The sequence below is a fragment of the Schistocerca nitens genome, chromosome 1 (genome assembly GCF_023898315.1).
Source record: "Schistocerca nitens isolate TAMUIC-IGC-003100 chromosome 1, iqSchNite1.1, whole genome shotgun sequence".
Taxonomy (NCBI): Eukaryota; Metazoa; Arthropoda; class Insecta; order Orthoptera; family Acrididae; genus Schistocerca; species Schistocerca nitens.
In genome coordinates, this window is record NC_064614.1 from 744028499 (window position 1) to 744046291 (window position 17793).

The 17793-nt window shown below is 39.5% G+C and overlaps 1 protein-coding gene across 1 annotated transcript in view; it reads left to right on the plus strand.

The window, feature by feature from the left end:
• Positions 1 to 6399, plus strand: part of LOC126236949 (pyridoxine/pyridoxamine 5'-phosphate oxidase-like) — a 184837-nt gene extending 178438 nt beyond the window's left edge. Inside the window, exon 6 of the mRNA XM_049946648.1 lies at positions 5255 to 6399. Within this exon, the coding sequence (XP_049802605.1) occupies positions 5255 to 5384 (130 nt within the window). The 3' untranslated portion in view covers positions 5385 to 6399. The remainder of the gene's footprint in view (positions 1 to 5254) is intronic.
• The last annotated feature ends 11394 nt before the right edge of the window (positions 6400 to 17793 follow it).

Consider the following 17793-nt stretch of genomic DNA (forward strand, 5'->3'; position numbering starts at 1 on the left):
TCTCAAAAATTTATTCCTCAAGACCCTATTTTTAGCTAGGAATATCCTCTTTGCCTATACTAATATACTTTCTATGTCTTCCTTGCTCCATCCATCTGTGTCCCCCCCTCCCTTTCTCTGTCTCCCCCTCCAAAGGTAGCACAATTCCTTAACTACGTCTGCTTTGTGGTCACCAATTTTGATTTTCGGTTTACTACTAATCTCATTTCTGCTACTCATTACTTCCATCTTTCTTCAGTTTCCTCTTTATCCATAGTCTGAAATTCATTAATTTTCATTCCATCTAACACATCCTGTAATTCTTCTTTACATTTACTGAGGATAGCAATGTCATCAGTGAATCATATCACTGATATACGATACACAGTTGCACCATCGTCTCATAAACATCAAATCAGCAGGTGTAGCAGTGGACTGTTTCTCCAAATAACGTAGTGTGAGGTCAAGGGCTTCTACTGCGTCACTGTGTGGCACCAGCTCTCCTTTGTCGCTTTCAGCCTCATTGTCACTTCTATCACAGCAGTCCACTTCTTCCTGGTCTTAAGTCACAGCAGCAACCATATCAGCATCAGTAAGGTTCTCCACACATGCCCCATCTGCTGCCATCCACTCATCTCATCTACATCTCCTTCACTAGCTTCTTCACATCCAGGGATTGTCTGTATCATTTGTAGTAGATTTTCCTCTTCATTTTCAACTAGGTTGTCCTGATATTCAAGAGATGTCCACAGTTTTCTCCACAATTTTCTCAGAGTATTTTCTGAAATATGCTGCCATGCCTCAGCAGCCCAATAAAAAACATCCTTCACATTAATCTTTTTTTATTTTGTCCACTAAAGGAATGCTATCATTTTGGATCAGCATTCTTAAAAATTGATTTCTGTAAATCAGTTTTAATGTTTGCAGTTTGCCCTGGTCCATTGTCTGTAAAACAGGTGTAACATTTGGCGAAAAACTTCATCCCCAATTTCTCCCATCTCATAGTTCCTCAGTGCAGGGGTGAGATGGCACATTATCAATCAAAAGGATTGCATGGGGAGACAAATGATTCTCCTTAGAAAACTATCAAACAAAGGGAACAAACTGGCCGTGAAACCATTCTTTGAACAGCTTACCATCCACCCACACTTTTTTCTGGTTTCAATAATATACAGGCAAGGACTTCATGTTGCAGTTTTCAAAAGCTCTGGGCCTAGCAGATTTGCTGATCAGCATTACAGACGGCTTGTGATTATCAGCAGTGTTGCTACACACTAATAAAGTCACACAATCTTTGCACATTTTAAAACCAGGAGCATGGTCTTCTGCTTTTGATGCCAGGCTTTTTGTTGGCAATGCCCTAAAATTAAGGTCAGTCTCATCAGTGTTATAAATTTGTTGAGGAGAATACTTTCCCCCTCTTATCATTTTTTCAAACTCACCCATCTATTCCTTCACTGCATCATGGTCAGAAGAAAGCTTCTCTCCAGTAATTGTTAGCTGATGGATTCTATGACATTTTTGAATTTGTCCAACCAACCCGTACTTGCACTAAAACACTCATCACCATTTATTAACTTGTTCAGGTAAACAGCCTTCTCCTGAACCAGTGCTCCACTCAAAAGAATCCCTGTGTAAACCAAAGGAAAAAAGCTTTATCCACTTTATTGTACTGGGACTGTTTCAAAGTCTGCTGAATTTTGAGTGTTTTTCCCAAAGACGTTGAACAGGACTGTTCAAGCTTCACTCGGTTCTTCTTCCAATCACAAATGATTGCTTTAAAGACACCCAGTTCTGTTACCAGTTTAGATACAGTCTCACCAATGTCTATCCACTTCAAAGCATTCAGTTTTTCTTTGAGAGTTAAAAACGTTGTATGTTTCCATTTACTCATGACGAAAATACGTACACCATTACACCTGAATGAATACAATACAACTATTACGCATACCAGCAATCAATAACTAACATAACCAAGCACTTTGCGAGCCAACTGGCAGAGCACTGACCTCAGACACTACAAAGATCTCAACAATGCACAACAACAAGCGTAGGGAGTGAGAGTGAGCCATTATTCCCACAATTGCTCCCATTTGTTACTATGGTGTACCAACTTATCTGCTTGGTATAATTCATTCTAGAAACTCGTCGCCGTGATTCTGGATAATCCGAACAAATCGGTAATCCGAACAAGGTCTGGTTCCAATTAGTTCAGATTAACGGAACTATACTGTAATAATAAAAGTTAGCCTTTGCCATACACCATGCAGTGGACTGTGGAGTATGTACGTGGATGTAGATACACAACTCACAAATCTATTCTGCATCAACTATATGTTATACAATGGGTGTTCAATAAGTAATGCAACAAACTTTTTTTTTTGTTCAGCGAATTTCAGCTGAAAAAATGAAGAATTTGTTGTGGGGCCTCGTGGAATATTCCTGCTTCGGCCTCTATAGTTCTATGAAGTTATGGCAAGTGGCGGCACTATATGCAGCCTTCAAAATGGTGCCTGTAATGGAAGTGTGTTTCAAGCAGAGAGCTTGCAACTGAGTTTCTTCTGGCAGAAAACCAGATCATTGCAGACACTCACAGGTGCTTGCATAATGTCTATGGAGACCTGGCAGTGAGCACAATCGCAGTGACTCACTGGGCAAGGCATCTGCCATTATCGTAACTAGGTTGCGCAAACCTGTCCAACCTCCCACGTGCTGGACTGCCATACACAGCTGTGACTTCTGCAGTGTTGAAACATGAGGACACTCCCATTCACAGTGATTAATGGGTCACAAAAAAACAACCAACTTCTCAAATGGAATTCTCTGTTAGTAGTGCCGACACACTCATTCAACAATTGAGGTACTCAAAGATACCAGGGGCCATAAAGAGCAATAATGGACCATCTGTGCAGAATTGCTTGTGTGTTATGAAGCTGATCATGATAATCTTTTGTTGACCTTTGTCACTGGTGATGAAACAATGGTTCATCACTTGAACTGGAAACAAAATGTCAATCCACTGAGTGGCACCACGTAATCTCTCCTCCAAAGCAAAAGTTCAAAGTCAGACCCGCAACTGGTAAGCTCATGGTGGTGGTCTTCTGGGAAGGTGTTATTCCATTTGATGTCCTTCCTCATGGTGCAACCAACAACTCAGATGTGTATTGTGCCACCCACAGGAAACTGAAGACATAACTTCAATATGTTCCCCATGAGAAAAATGCAAATAAACTTTTGCTCCTCCACAACAGTGCAAAGCCTCACACAAGCCTGGGCTTTGGAGAGAAGCTCACAAAACTCCTTTGGACTGTTCTTCCTCATCCACCCTACAGCCTGGACCTCACACTGTCTGACTTCCAACTGTTTGGCCCAGTGAAGGATGCACTCCACGGGAAGCAGTTATGCGGATGATGGGGAGGTTATTGATGCTGCAAGACATTGGCTCTGATATTGACCAGTAGAGTGGTACCATGTGGACTTATAGGCCTTCCCAGTGACGTTACCTAAGGTTGTCCCACTGAACAGAGATTATGTTGGAAAATAGGGTTTTGTAGCCAAAAGGAATGGGAATAAAATGATGTATTGGAATCCAGAATAAAACCAACCTGCTCTTCAGAAAAAAAGTGATGCATTACATACTGAAGCCCCTAATACATTTTATCAAGCTGCAGAACAACATCTCTGTATTCACGAATGTATGGTGGGGTTCTCACAGAGGGGATACATTGCAATAAAGTTTGTACAATATGATGGTTATTGATGTGACACTTATGCTACCACAGAAGCAGTACAACAAGTAACAAGACACAGCAATGGCAATAGCCTTGCAGTTGCTACCAGCCTCACTGTGGACAACTTCAGAATATGTCACATATTTACTTGAGCCTGGAGAGACGTAGGGCCCTCTTTCCAGCATTAAAAGTGATTTTGATGTGGTAGCCACATTTGGGACACAGCATAGCGTGACCTAAATGGTGCAAAACGTAAATTGGCCAGTGACTACATTTGTTACTGAAAACTTTTCAAAATATTTGCTGTGTTTTACTTAATTTAGAGGTATCACAATAGATATGGGCCATAGTGAAAAGAAAACTAGTTCACTATCAAACTGTGACATCAGACAATAAGATGCAAAATAATAATCTTTTTTTTTTTTTGCTGAATAATTTCCTCAAAATTGAATGAGAAGATTGTATAACAGACAACACACACCAATCCAAAAACAGTAGTTTTAATTTTTAGGTAAAACATAGAAGATTTACTGAGAAACTAACTACAGTTTCACCAACAAAAAAACCTTTTTATGCACATCAGATGACTCATTTCCCTCCCCATGCCTCATACTATACGTTTGTGTGGAGCAACAACCCTATGTTGCATCGGGCAATATATCAGAGAACTGTATCAGTGTTATATTGTTGTCATCCCATTGTGAACCACTTAAGCTTCTTCAATTATATTCCTCCACACTCTATCAATGTGGGTTGCTGTTGCATTGTCACATATCACTTCAGTGGAAAACATCTTGACTGTCACTGAAATGTGGCATAGGCATTGTTGGAGGAGCTCGAAAGAAACATGCATTTATGAGTAGTTACATTTATCAGTGCTGGTTAAATTATGTATACAAAATGTAAATTACCACTATTAGGCATTAGGAATAACTCTAAAAAGAAAAGAAATTTACAAAAGGTAATATCACAAATACATTTTGTGAAGCTAAGCTATTCCACATATTCAAGTCTCTGCATGCAAAGACTGATATCAGTTGTACTGAAATAAACTCAAGAGTGTCATAGCTATTTAAATTTAAAACTTACACGAGCTTATAATTGCAGTTTTCTTCACTGGCTATGCCAGAAAGGGTTCATAGATTTGATTTGTTGTTTATATTATCAAGTAACGAGATTTTGTTGGATATTTCACAATGAAGAGCAAGTAAACTGTATATTCTAGGAACATGGAATTATTTTAGCTGAGAGATTATTAAGGCTGAATGACTGAACTAGTTATAGCAAGTGATTGTAACCAATTCTGGAGCATAACAAGCACAAATTTAACATGTCAGATCTCAGGAACTGCACTGTGGATGTCTTTTGGAAAATAGAATGCCCATGTTGAAAAATATGGCAGGAATATAGCCTTTCATTCTAATACTATTACTGGATTGGCTACTTTTCATTACATTACTGTATTATTAATTTCTTGCACTTATTATTTAACAACAATTAGTAAAGCTTGACTTATTATTTCTGTCTATGCTTTCCTGTTTCAGTGTGGCCTACAAGCTTGTGGCGAACATAATGGATTTTTATTATGCTTATGACGAACTGATTGGTGACAGATTACTGTTCGTGCTTGACCCAGATACAAAAAAATGGAAGTACAATCATGTATATGCTTAAATACATTAAGAACTACAAACACTGCCATTTGTTTATGTATTACCATTTTATATTAGCGTTATCATAAATTCAATGAACTTTATTGTGTACCACATTTTTGTTAGCAGTTTTTGTTTGTTTGTCATATATAATTATTTTTGAACAAATGAATTTGTTACACTATCAAGTTCATAAGTGCAAAAGAGAATACACTTGAATGTGCTATTGTGATCCTTTGTAAAAATAAAGGTGAAAAAATGATAGTGGTTACAGCAGTTATCTTTTCAAGCTTCAAAGTTATCACTTACTATTGATATCTTTTGGGTTATTCTGTGTGTGTTTATGTCAACATTCCTCATTGTATGTCAGAACTTAATATATATTTGTTATCCTTTGTTCAATATGAAATTGTATTCATTTTTGTTTACAATTACAAGCCTACAATTTATGTTTGTTACTACAGCTATTTTTTCACATTACTTAATATAATCCATCTTATATATGTATTACATATGTAATTTGTATACAATTACAATATCAGCATGCTGAACACATTTCTGTACCTTCATTGCTTCTAAGGAAATGAGAGTATGTATCATGAATATGACAGTTCACTATTGTATACTTTGTGAGCCTGTTTCTGTGAATTCACATAATTTAACATTGCGAGTTAGGTAATTTTTAATTTCCTATTTCATACACTGTTACTTTCTTCAGTGGTGACACACCACTTATATCATCCACACATGATATATAGTTGACTACCAATGAAGTCAGACATATACTTACAGAAAATGTAATTAGGTCAACATTTATAGCTTTTCATTGACATTTTACTGATGTTTAAGGATAAGTTGGACCAGTTTCTAGCCCAATAACTCAGTCACTCTACCTCAAAAATTATTGGGACCAAATATCATTGTTATTTCTCTTACTCATCAAGGCACAAGAGTGTAGTAGTGTTTACTATAGGTTTGATACATGTTTGACCTGTGTGTTTAATGTGCCAAAATAAATAATACTTTTGAACATACAATTTTGTTTTCTTTCACTGTTGAAACATATGGTTCTGTTTTCTTTCTATATGGGAATAACAAGCAAAGTGAGATTAACAAAATTCAGACAAATGAGTACTGTAACAATGTAATGTGAATAATATATAAGGGTTGCCCAGAAAATAGTGCACCACATTTCTTTTCTTCAACTGTTCTTTACTGAACATAATGAGAACTACAAACATGAAAGAAAGGTGTTTTATCTACATACGCTATTTTTCCACGTAATCTCCATCCCGCTCTATGGCCGTCCTCCAGCACAAAACAAGGCATGTACACCCTGTCCTGTCAGTACTAATGTTTGTTGTGATGGTGGAGCTAGTGCTTCACTGTGTTAACCATCTCCTCATTGTCCTCAAAATGTCTTCCATAAACGGCATCCCTTAATGGCGAATGACAAAATCAGCTCGCTGCAACATGTCGGTGTGACCACTGTGGATGTCCTTCCCGACCGCTGCAGACCATGGAACCCCACTGAGCCGCTTTCTGATGACCTAACCCTCCTTGCCCAGGGACTAACTGTACTTCTGTTGACAACAGGTGCTCCACAAACTTTACCCAAGCATTTGTGAATATTCCCCACAGTTTCTTTTTCTGCAGTGAGAAATTCAATGACAGCACATTTATTGTAACGTACATCACCTACGAACGCCATTTTGAAACTGTCCTCCAGCTACACTATCTGTTGGAAATGAAAGAAACTTGGCGCGCTCACTCAGGAGACTTCAAATAATACATTCATAACATTTCACATTGTTTCCGACTCAGGGAAAAAAAAAAAAGTGGTGCATTACTTTCTGGGCAACCCTCTTCTATGCAGCACAAAAGGTCTACAAAAAATACTGATGATTGCTATGTGTTAATCTTAAATATTTTGGCTAAAATTCATAATGTTTGAAGTATGCAGAAATAGACATTAATGGGAGGTAAAAATTTTGCTTATTTTAGTAAACAAGACACACCACTAGGATAAGAATAGTAAATTCACTTGGAATGACTGGAATTCACATCCCAATATAACCATAGAGACTATTTTCCAAGATTTCCTTAAACTGTACTGGGAAAATGCCATGATGGCTTCACTGAATAGGCCATGGCCACTTTCTTTCACACTTGTTGTCCAACACACTTAATGCGATTAATGAAATGAATTCAAGTCATAGAACCAGATGTTTAGTTTTATACTTAGAGCAGTTCAAGAATGACAGGATGGAGAGGAACGTAAATAAATAGAAGGAGAAAATGGCCTGCAGTTCATTTAGTAAGTTAAACTGATTTTTAAAATTAAGATACTTGTGTCTCAGAAACAGAAAGTTTGCAATAAGTGTGTACCAGTTTCAGCAACAAGAAGTCATCTTGACTGGTGTAGCACACTTACAACATTTCTGCTGCTGCCAAAAACAAATTACTGCCCAGCACTCCACTTTATAAATAAGCTACATTACTTTCTTTTGGTTTCTTTAGCAGCAAGATAAGATAATGTATTTGCAGGGATTTCAGTATGTACAAGGACATAAAAAAAAACTAAGTATATAACTTTATTTTTTGAAGTGATCATTAAAACTATCACTACTCCTCATACACAAAAGAAACAAAGAAACCATTGGTCTGCCAACCATTTTTTTAGTGAGGGACAGGGGGGGGGGTAAACCCCTTCACCAATTGTGGAGGGGCAAGAAATGTAATACTTGACTGTTCAGGTCCATCAAACCTAATCAGTGATTTCGTCTAACATGAAACTTTTTACATACAATTTCTGAATGTAATTCTATTTTCCTCAGTCTGAGAACAAATTATTTCGTAACATCTGTAAGATTAATTTTCCCAGCTCTGATTTGATGAACATGAAGCCTCAAAGATGTCGTTGTTGATCTGAGGCAAATCTTAAGTTGTAGCAAGGCATTGAATGATCTCTTAGAGGATGTTAATGATAGTGAACCTGTCATTGTCAAAATGATGAGATGATAACTTCCCGAAACAGGTATTTTAACACTACTACACTCAGCAATAATTTGTCTCACAATAGAGGATGCATTACATGGTTCATAGTATTTTGAGCTATACATTAAGCCTTTCCATGTCAAAGTTCAGTGTGTCTACTCCAAGTAACTCTTCCAAATGTCATATAGATGGAGGATCTCTTCAAGATGAGATAGTTGCTTTACATCTTATTCGTCAAACCTTCACTCAAACTTATTCAGAAAGAGATCAAGAATTTCAAACACACCTTTCTTACTTCTTCATTCATGGGACAACTGTACAGGAACAGACAATGTTACTGTGTGTTTCACCACAAGAGCTGCTCTTAGAATGTCTGCATAACATTTTCCTCTGGCTGCATCAAAATTTCAATTCTCTAGAGGTAGATACATTCAATAGTGACTACATTCCCTGCAATGCTTCACAGATTTTACCCTTACAGCTTATTGGGCTGGGGACGCTGATGTCAGCTGTTGAATTTATAGATTTGGATTTTTTTCTTATTGACACTTTATACATATTCTAGTATCAAACTTTCCGAGCTGCTTCACAGTCTCACAGGACTTTCACGTCTGATTGAACTCTGTGCATTCAATACTTAGATGACAATTGCTACTCAGCATATAGTGGAGATGCTGAGTTGCAGCTAGGCACAACAAAAAGACTGTCAGAAAGTGAGCTTTCAGCCAACAAGGCCTTAATTGAAAATAGACAACAAACACACACACACACACACACACACACACACACACACTCATACAAACACAGCTCACACACACATGAACCAGTCACTGGCTGTTGAAGCCAGACTCAGTTTCAACATGCACAGACTGTGGTCATGTGTGTGTGAGTTGCATTTGTGTGAATGTGTGTGTATATGTTGCCAATTTTCAGCAAAGGCCTTGTTGGTCAAAAGCTCACTTTCTGACAGTATTTTTGTTGTGCCTATCTTTTCATAATATTGTTACAGTCCACCCTGGTTTCTACTTTGTTCAATACTTACGTTACTGTGTTCTGGATCAATTCATAGTTTTCCCTGCAATGCTTCACAGATTTTACCCTTACAGCTTATTGGGCTGGGGACACTGATGTCAGCTGTTGAATTTATAGATTTGGATTTTTTTCTTATTGACACTTTATACATATTCTAGAATTTTATGTCATATGTCTTTCACAGTTACCAGCACATTGGAAAATAAAATGGATCACTGCGTCTTGAAACTTCCTGTCATTCCAGAAACACAAATTTATTACTGCAGTGGATGGCAAAAAGCTCTTTGGCTGGTCCTGAAGGATCCCCCCCCTCCATTGTTCCACTCAGACATATTAGCTGCACCATTGAAACAATGGGCATGTAAAAACTAAGTTCTCAGTGAGAGTCTTAAGAGGCATTTAATAGTTGCCAACAGAAATGCCCCTGAGTCCAGCAGAATGTATAACCCCAAAAAGAGTTATTTTTCTTTGATAAGCTGAGGGTTGCTGCAATGTATACAAAAAGTAAAATGCTCCTGACCAGCTAAGTCCATCATTGAGTATGGCAAAATTCTGTAAAGTGGAGAATTTTTCATTTAGTTAACAATGTTTTTGTGTATCATTAGAGACATAATTAGCTATATTTCATTTTGTATTACTGACGCCAACCTAGTTACGTGACACTTCACCATTATCATTAGTTCTGGTACATCATTCTTTCACTCACTGAGAAGTGTCATCAGGTTTGCAGTGATAGTTCTACAATCTCTTGGTGTGTTTCCTGCTTGGTCCAGGAGTATGAGTTGTGACAATTCCTAGTAAAGGGTTTACCTTCCTCCCGATTGATCAGCAGATGTGCTGTTTTCACATGGTGAATAATTGTAACTGACTCTCAATGAAAAAGATTTTTCTCGTGTACTCTGAACTTTTCTGCATGCTTTTTCCAGTAACAGAAACTGTGGTGGAAACTGTTTGGTAGAGGGTGTGGGACAGTGACAGATCAAGGCTAAGATGATTTCAGGAGTGGAGAATGTGTCATAAGGTTAACTTCCATCTGAGCAAACCAGAAAAGCTAGTGCTGCAGGGGAGGATCCAGATGGCCCAGGTTGTGAAGTGTCCATCTGTGATGCTGGAGTGGGAGAGATTCAGTTTCAGTGATGTGATGCATGTAGTGTGGATTGTAGAGGAGCAGTATCTTGTGGTGGGAGCATAAGTTGTTATGGGATGCATGGGAGTTGGATATGTGTTTTTGTAATAAGGTTGTGTGTACAAGGACTGGTGGAACCTGAAAAGCTGAATATCATTGTGAAAGGAAGGATGCAACCCACAGAAAAGAATTTTTATGTTTAGACCATTGGGGGGGGGGGGGGGGAGATTCCGTGGTTTCGACAGCATTTAAGAAACAGGAGGTGGAACTAGGTTTTAGCCAGGCAAAGGGACACTTTCTGAACAGGTGCAGAAATGTAGAGCAGGGGTCCATTGTGGCTGAGATGGCATTGGGGAAATGGAATTTATGTAGTAAATGTGCATATTAAGGTTGTGAGCAAGGTGAAAAATACATACAGATATGAAAAAATACACACAAATATGTAAAAATAAGCACACATACATGAAAATACAAGAAAATACATGAAAACATGTAAAAATACACAAAAATTACAAATATGTAAAAAAGGTACAAAATCATAGGAAAAAGGACATAATGGATGAGGTATGGGAGTATGTGTCCTGAGACAATGATAGAGAGAGCAGGGGAGGGGGACAGTGATTGATTAGACTGAGGTTCACAATTTCCTGTCGCACAGGTAGGTGTGCATCACACCCTTCCTTTCACAATGACCTTCACCTTTTCAAATTCTGCCAGTCCCTGTCTATCATGAACCTGGTACTGCAAAAACACATTTCAATGGCCCAGGCATCCCAGAAACACCTCTGTTCCCCCCACAAGACACTGCTGCTGTGCAATCCCTACTACATACATCACATCTCTGAAACAATTGTTTGATCTCCAGCACCTGGAAGAGCATTCTCCCTACATTATCCAGCCTACTGACATCCTACTGCCATCTCGGGGCACTACTATCCAACCCCTATCCTACCCATAGTGTTCCTCCTAGTCAACCCCACATTGTACCAAGACCCTACCTGTCTGACCTTTTAAACCTACCACATCCCCCAAAACTCCCTACCAACAGCCCATTAAATACATAGTCAAAACGGTCCCTCAATACTGTTGTTAGCCTTTCCACCAAAATCCTCAGTCCCATAGAAGTTTCAGTCCTATGCAAAGGCCTCACCTTCAGCCCCACACTCTCTGTCTCCTGATCTGTGCAATGGAAAATCTTCATCAACTATCCCTCCAAGAAAAGACAATCTAATCCCAAAATTTAAACTTTCATCTCCCAAGTCATACCACCATCCAATCATGATCCTCCCACCCCCCATCTAACCACTCCCTGTCCAGCTCACAGTAAATCCTAACCTCCAACTTGGCATCATCATCCTTCTCAGGTCCCTTCCTAAGAACACCAATCTTTCAGCAGAAGAAAAGACAGCCATACACATCCTCAAAACAGATTCTGACTTAATTATCCTACCTGCAGATAACCAGCTGTTGTTATGAATCGCAGTGACTACTTGGTAGAAGGCTTCTGTCAATTGTTTGACTCCTCCACCTATAAGGTCGGTCAGATTGATCCCAATCCAGAAGTCTAGCCCCTTCATAAAGCCTTAGGCTGTGGTTATAGTGGAGCAGTATGGCACAACAAAAGGAGAATGGCGACCAGAGCAGTGTTGATGAAACAAACCTGTGCAGTTCAGTGTGCATGAGACCACAGTGGCACTGAGTGGCACTGAGTGAACGAAACATGTTTGCTTTTGAGCACAACAGATCTAAAACTCATCTGTTGTAAGATTTGATAAAATGCCTCAACTACAGATATGCCTTAACTCCAAATAATAGAAAAGCCAATACAACTGATAGGTTTGGCAGTGTAGAGTCTAGCAGTATATTAAGCTCTCCTTCTCGCATCAAGAGAAATACTCTAGGAGCATAAAAACCTATCATCATTGCTTTCCTTCCCATATCCCCCAACATCGATTATAATACATTTCCTCTGAGTGCATGCAACTGGTTGCAGTAAGATTGAATGAAAATTTTTATAACTATGAAATACTGTACCAGAATTTTCCGGGCATTTCAGAGGAATGTGTTTTCTGTCCTTGATATATAAATCATTTACAGTATTTAGAAAATCATCCTCACAAGGCATTCACATGTGGAGTGGCTGGGAGCAACCCACATCACTTTCATAGTTGACTCTACATTTCTTAAGATGGTTGCAAATACTACTGTGAATGTGAGAGCTATTCTTGGAAACTTCTTCCGATTTCTAGACACCTGTAGCAATCCTCATTTCATAAGCTGTTGAGTACATTTAAAAATGACATTTTCATTTTATTTTTACTTATTTTATTATTATGGATTCTTCCATTACTTCTTGGTTGAACAATAGCATAAAATAGCTTTGTTCTGCTGCATTTTGTTTATTTCAAATTATTTTTCAGTTTATTAAGCCATCTTCAAGAAATAACTGACTAGTGTGTTAACAAATAACCACTGTCTCTTTCAGATGCTACTCAGTTGTTCCCCAAAGATGGTCCAGTATGTTCAAAGCCAGCATGAAGCAATCAAAAGTCAGTAGAACAAAAACAGTGTTCTTGTTATTCATTCTTAAAAGTAACATTATTTCATTGGAAAAATAAGTAGTGGCTTGAATATTGGTTAGATATGGAAGTTTTGCCTATTACTCACATGACAAAATATTCTCCTCTTTGTGTACTATCATTTGCCAAAATCTTGTTTTGATATGTCAAACAGTTTATGAGATATGAGGAACATTACAAATAGTTCAATTTGGCTTTTTCACTGGTGCACAAGTTTTGGACAAATTGGTTTACATATGATCCATTTCCTTGAGATTGGTGATATGACAGTGATACCCATTTAAATTTAAAGAATAATTCAGTATACAAGCTACATTTCATATGTAAAAATATATGACTTAAAACACACATCAAATGCAAATTCATAGCAACCCCTATTTTTCAATGCAAACTTTTCGAATTTCTTGCAGTAATTTACTTAACCCCAAAATTTCACAGTAAGTATGACTTCGGTGAAATGATGGGCAGTTCATCATGAAGCTGATTAGTAAAGCCATGAGATGGACAAGACTCAATTTTTTTACAAGATAGTTTCTGTGAAATTGTTTGAGAAAAATGTTCAAATGTGTGTGAATTCCTAAGGGACCAACCTGCTGAGGTCATTGGTCCCTAGACTTACACACTACTTAATCTAACTTATGCTAAGAACAACACACCCATGCTCAAGGGAGGATTCGAACCTCTTTTGAATAAAGTTCTTCCAGTAGATTTGAGAATGAAGTTAACCACTCCATTGACAGTGTGCTGATTGCAGAGGAGAGAAGGGAAAAGCATAATGAGGTTTTGGATATAGTTTTGAGCATTTTCTGTAGCATGAGTTCAGTCTCAATTTACAAAAATCGGAATTTGGTAGTTGTAGGGGAAATTTCTTGGACATATTGTGACGGCATCAGGGATTCTACCTGATCTACAGAAAATTGGGGCAATTAGAAACTTTTCTGTTCCTAAAATAAAGAAACGGATTCAAGCATTCTTGGGTTCAACTAATTTTCATAAAAGGTTGATGGGAAAGAAAACTCCTTGGGATTAGGATGCCCATGCACAGGCAGAATTTGAATGTGTGAAATAGGCTCTTTTGGGAGCACCTATTCTGTCACACACACATTTAAGTAAAGATTTTTGTGTAAGTTCATGTAGTTCTAAAATGGGTTTTGGTGCTGAGCTCTTCCAAGAATCTGATGTGTACGGAGTGATTAAGAGTCATACTACTGCTTTGTGAGCTGGGTGTTCACCAAGACTGAAGATAGTCTAGCTTCCATGGTTGCCATCCACACAGTTAAGGGAATCTACTGGTTGCCACATGCTTTCCAGACCCCACTATATCTTGGTGTGAAGCCATGCTGCAACAGCTGCCTGACACAAAGCTCTGTCTTCTCTGCTGTGCTGCTCCACTATATTTGCAGAACCTCTGGCCTGAATTCATTTCCCTCCTCATGCCTATGACGCACCACACACCCACCTTCTACATGCTCCCCAACATCCACAAACCCAACAATCCTGGATGCCCCATTGTAGCTCCAGTTCCTTCACCAACTCTCCACGATCCCTTTCCCTTTACCTCTTGGGCCCCTACTCATCACTTCTGTATACACCAACATCCTTGCCACTACTGAACACTACTTCTCCCAATGTCCTTCAAACTCTAAACCCACTACCTCATTCCTCATACACCCTACTAACTTTGTCAAACCACACAATTACTTCTCCTTTGATGGGAAGGTACACAAAGAAAAGAAGAGCAGCACAGTCATAGACACCTGCCCTGCAGCGTCCTATACTAATGTGTTTATGGCCCATCTAAAGGAAACCTTCCTAGCCTTCTAAAACCCCAAATTCCCTGGTTTACTGGCGATATCTTCTCAGGGTCAGGACACCCTATCCTCAGTCCATCACAACTTCAACACCTTCTCTCCCATCTGTTTCACCTGGTACTACTCAAACCAGTGTGCAACCTTCCTGGATGTTGACCACCTCCTCTCTGATGGCTTGACCCACACGTCTGTCCACATTATACCCACTAACCACCAACAGTATCTGCATTCTGATAGCTGCCATCCCTTCCACACTAACTGATCCCTCCCATACAGATGGGCCACTCAGAGATGCCATATCTGCAGTGACAGGAGCTCCCATGCCCTGCATGCTGAAGGTATAACAATAGCCTTCACAGACAGGCACTGTTCCCCACACTTAGTCTGCAAACAGATTTCTAATGCTATGTCCCAACAAACCCCACCCTCTCACCACCCCCAAGAACCAGTTACATAAGAGTGTCCCCTTTATCACCCATCACTACCTCGGACTGAAACAGCTGAAGCACATCCTTCATCAGTGCTTTGATTATATAACATCATGCCCTGAAATTAGAGACATCCTACCCAAGATCTTCCCCACACTTCCTGAATTGGTGTTTCATTGCCCAACCAAGCACTTCTAATTCCTACCCCTTGCTGGGGAAGACCCAGGTACAAGATTTGCCCAACTTATTCACCCAGTACTTCCTGTACCAGTTCTTTCACCGGCTTATCCTACCCCATCAGTGCTCAAGGCCAACTGTGATTAAAGCAGCCATGTCATATACCAGCAATCATTGCACAGCTTTTTATATTAGTATGACTACCAATCAGCTGTCCACCATCACCAATCTGTGCCCAAGAGCGAAGTGGACCATCCTGTGGTACAACATGCAGCTGAACATAACATGCTTGATTTCAAAGGCTGCTTCACAACCTAGGCCATCTGCATCTCCCGTCCACCACTAACTTTTCTGATCTGCTCAAGATTGTTGTTACCCTTATTACACATTCTCCACTCCTGAAATCATCATGGTCTTCTTTATATGTGGTAACCTACTGTCCCCACACCCTCCATCCAACAGCTTCCACCCCCTCTGTCCTATCACCTCCCTCCCCCCCCCCCCCCCCAATTCATGTCCTCTACCCTCATTGTGTGCCACTCTATGCCAACATACCCACCAGTCTTTTGCCCTTCTTTGCTCCTCATCCCCCTCTCTCCCCCATAGCCACCAATGCTGCACTTGGCACCCTTGTCTTGTCACTAACTAGTCCCTGTACACTCTATCAACCTGTGATGACTTCTCTCTCCTCACCTGTACCCTGTTATCCCTCCACTTTCCTCACCCTACTCCAGGTTGCTGCTTCCATTAAATGCAACACAGCTGCATTCCTACCATAGCAGCCAGAAATAGTTGTCATATGTGTGGGGTGTGCTTGCTTGTGTGAGCATGTGTGTGTTTTACTTTCTGAAGAAGGCTTTTGCTGAAAGCTCAATGTATAACAGTCTTTTTCGTGGTGCCTGTCTGCAACTCAGTGTCTCAACTTTACTGTGAATAGCAGTATATCCCATTAACAATATTTACGACAATCTGGAGAGACGAGAATTACCTTGGTACAGTCTTAGGTTGCTACAAGTTGATTATACTGGCCATTTTGAGGATGAGTTTGCATTTCCCACATTCATCTCGTCATATATTGCTCCTGAACTACTTTGACCTAAACAATAAAAAAATGTAGTTTTCAAAACACAATTTGCTAAATATCACTTGTGCCAGTTGACACTAAAAAATAGGAATCACGAAAGTAGTGCTACAGATCCATTAATGTGGTCAGATAAGAAGTTTTAGACACAAGCAAAGTATTACAGATGGCATCAAAGTTTAATACACCTTTTCAAAAATTATTCCCTGTTTCTCCTCTTTGAAGGATATTAATGTGAAACTTTTTTTGATTTCGATTAGAATATTGTCAGTCGTTCTGACTTCTTTTCTGTTTCAGGTTTTTATTTTTCAATTTAAACCTACAATTAAGAGATTACAAATAAATTATTTTTGTGAATATTTTCTAGCTTTCTTTCACAATTCGTTCCTACTCTGGATTTAATTATATTAAGATGTGGGGACAGTATGTTACCATAGGCTGAGCCTGGGTTTACAAGAGAGGTGAATGTGTTTAGAGATAATTCCCATCTGCACAGTTCAGAAAAGCTGGTGGTGGAGAGGAGGATCCAGATGGCTTGGGTAGTGAAGCAGCCACTGAAATCAAAGTTGTTACATTCAGCTGCACTTTGTGCTATAAAACAGTCAACTTTGCTCTTGGTCTCAGTTTGACAGTCACCGTTGATCCTAGTGGGTAGCTGGTTGGTAGCCATACCAATATAAAAAGCTGTGCAATAATTGCAGCAGAGCTAGTAATTGACATGGCTGCTTTCACAGGGGGTCTGACCCCTGATGATGTAGGATAATCCTGTGACAGAACTGGAATATGAAGTGCTGGGTGTGTGAATTGGGCAGGTCTTGCACCTGGGTTTTCCACATGTGTATGATAATGTGGCAAGGGGTTGGGATTGGGAGTGGCATAGGGATGGACTAGGATGTTGTGGAGTTTCGGTGGGTGATGGAAGCCCACTTTAGGAGAAGTGGGAAGGGTCTTGGGTATGATGTCCTTCATTTCAGGGCATGTTGACAGGTAATCAAAGCCCTGATGAAGGATGTGGTTCAGTTGTTCCAGTCTGATGTGGTATTGGGTGAGAAAGGAAGCACTCCTTTGTGGCTGGTTCTTGGTGTGAGGGTAAATGTCACAGAAGATCTGTTTGTGGACTAGTTCTGGGGGACGTAGCCCATCTGTGTGGGAGGGATTTTTTGGTGAGAAAGGGATAACAGCTGTCAAAATACAGGTCAT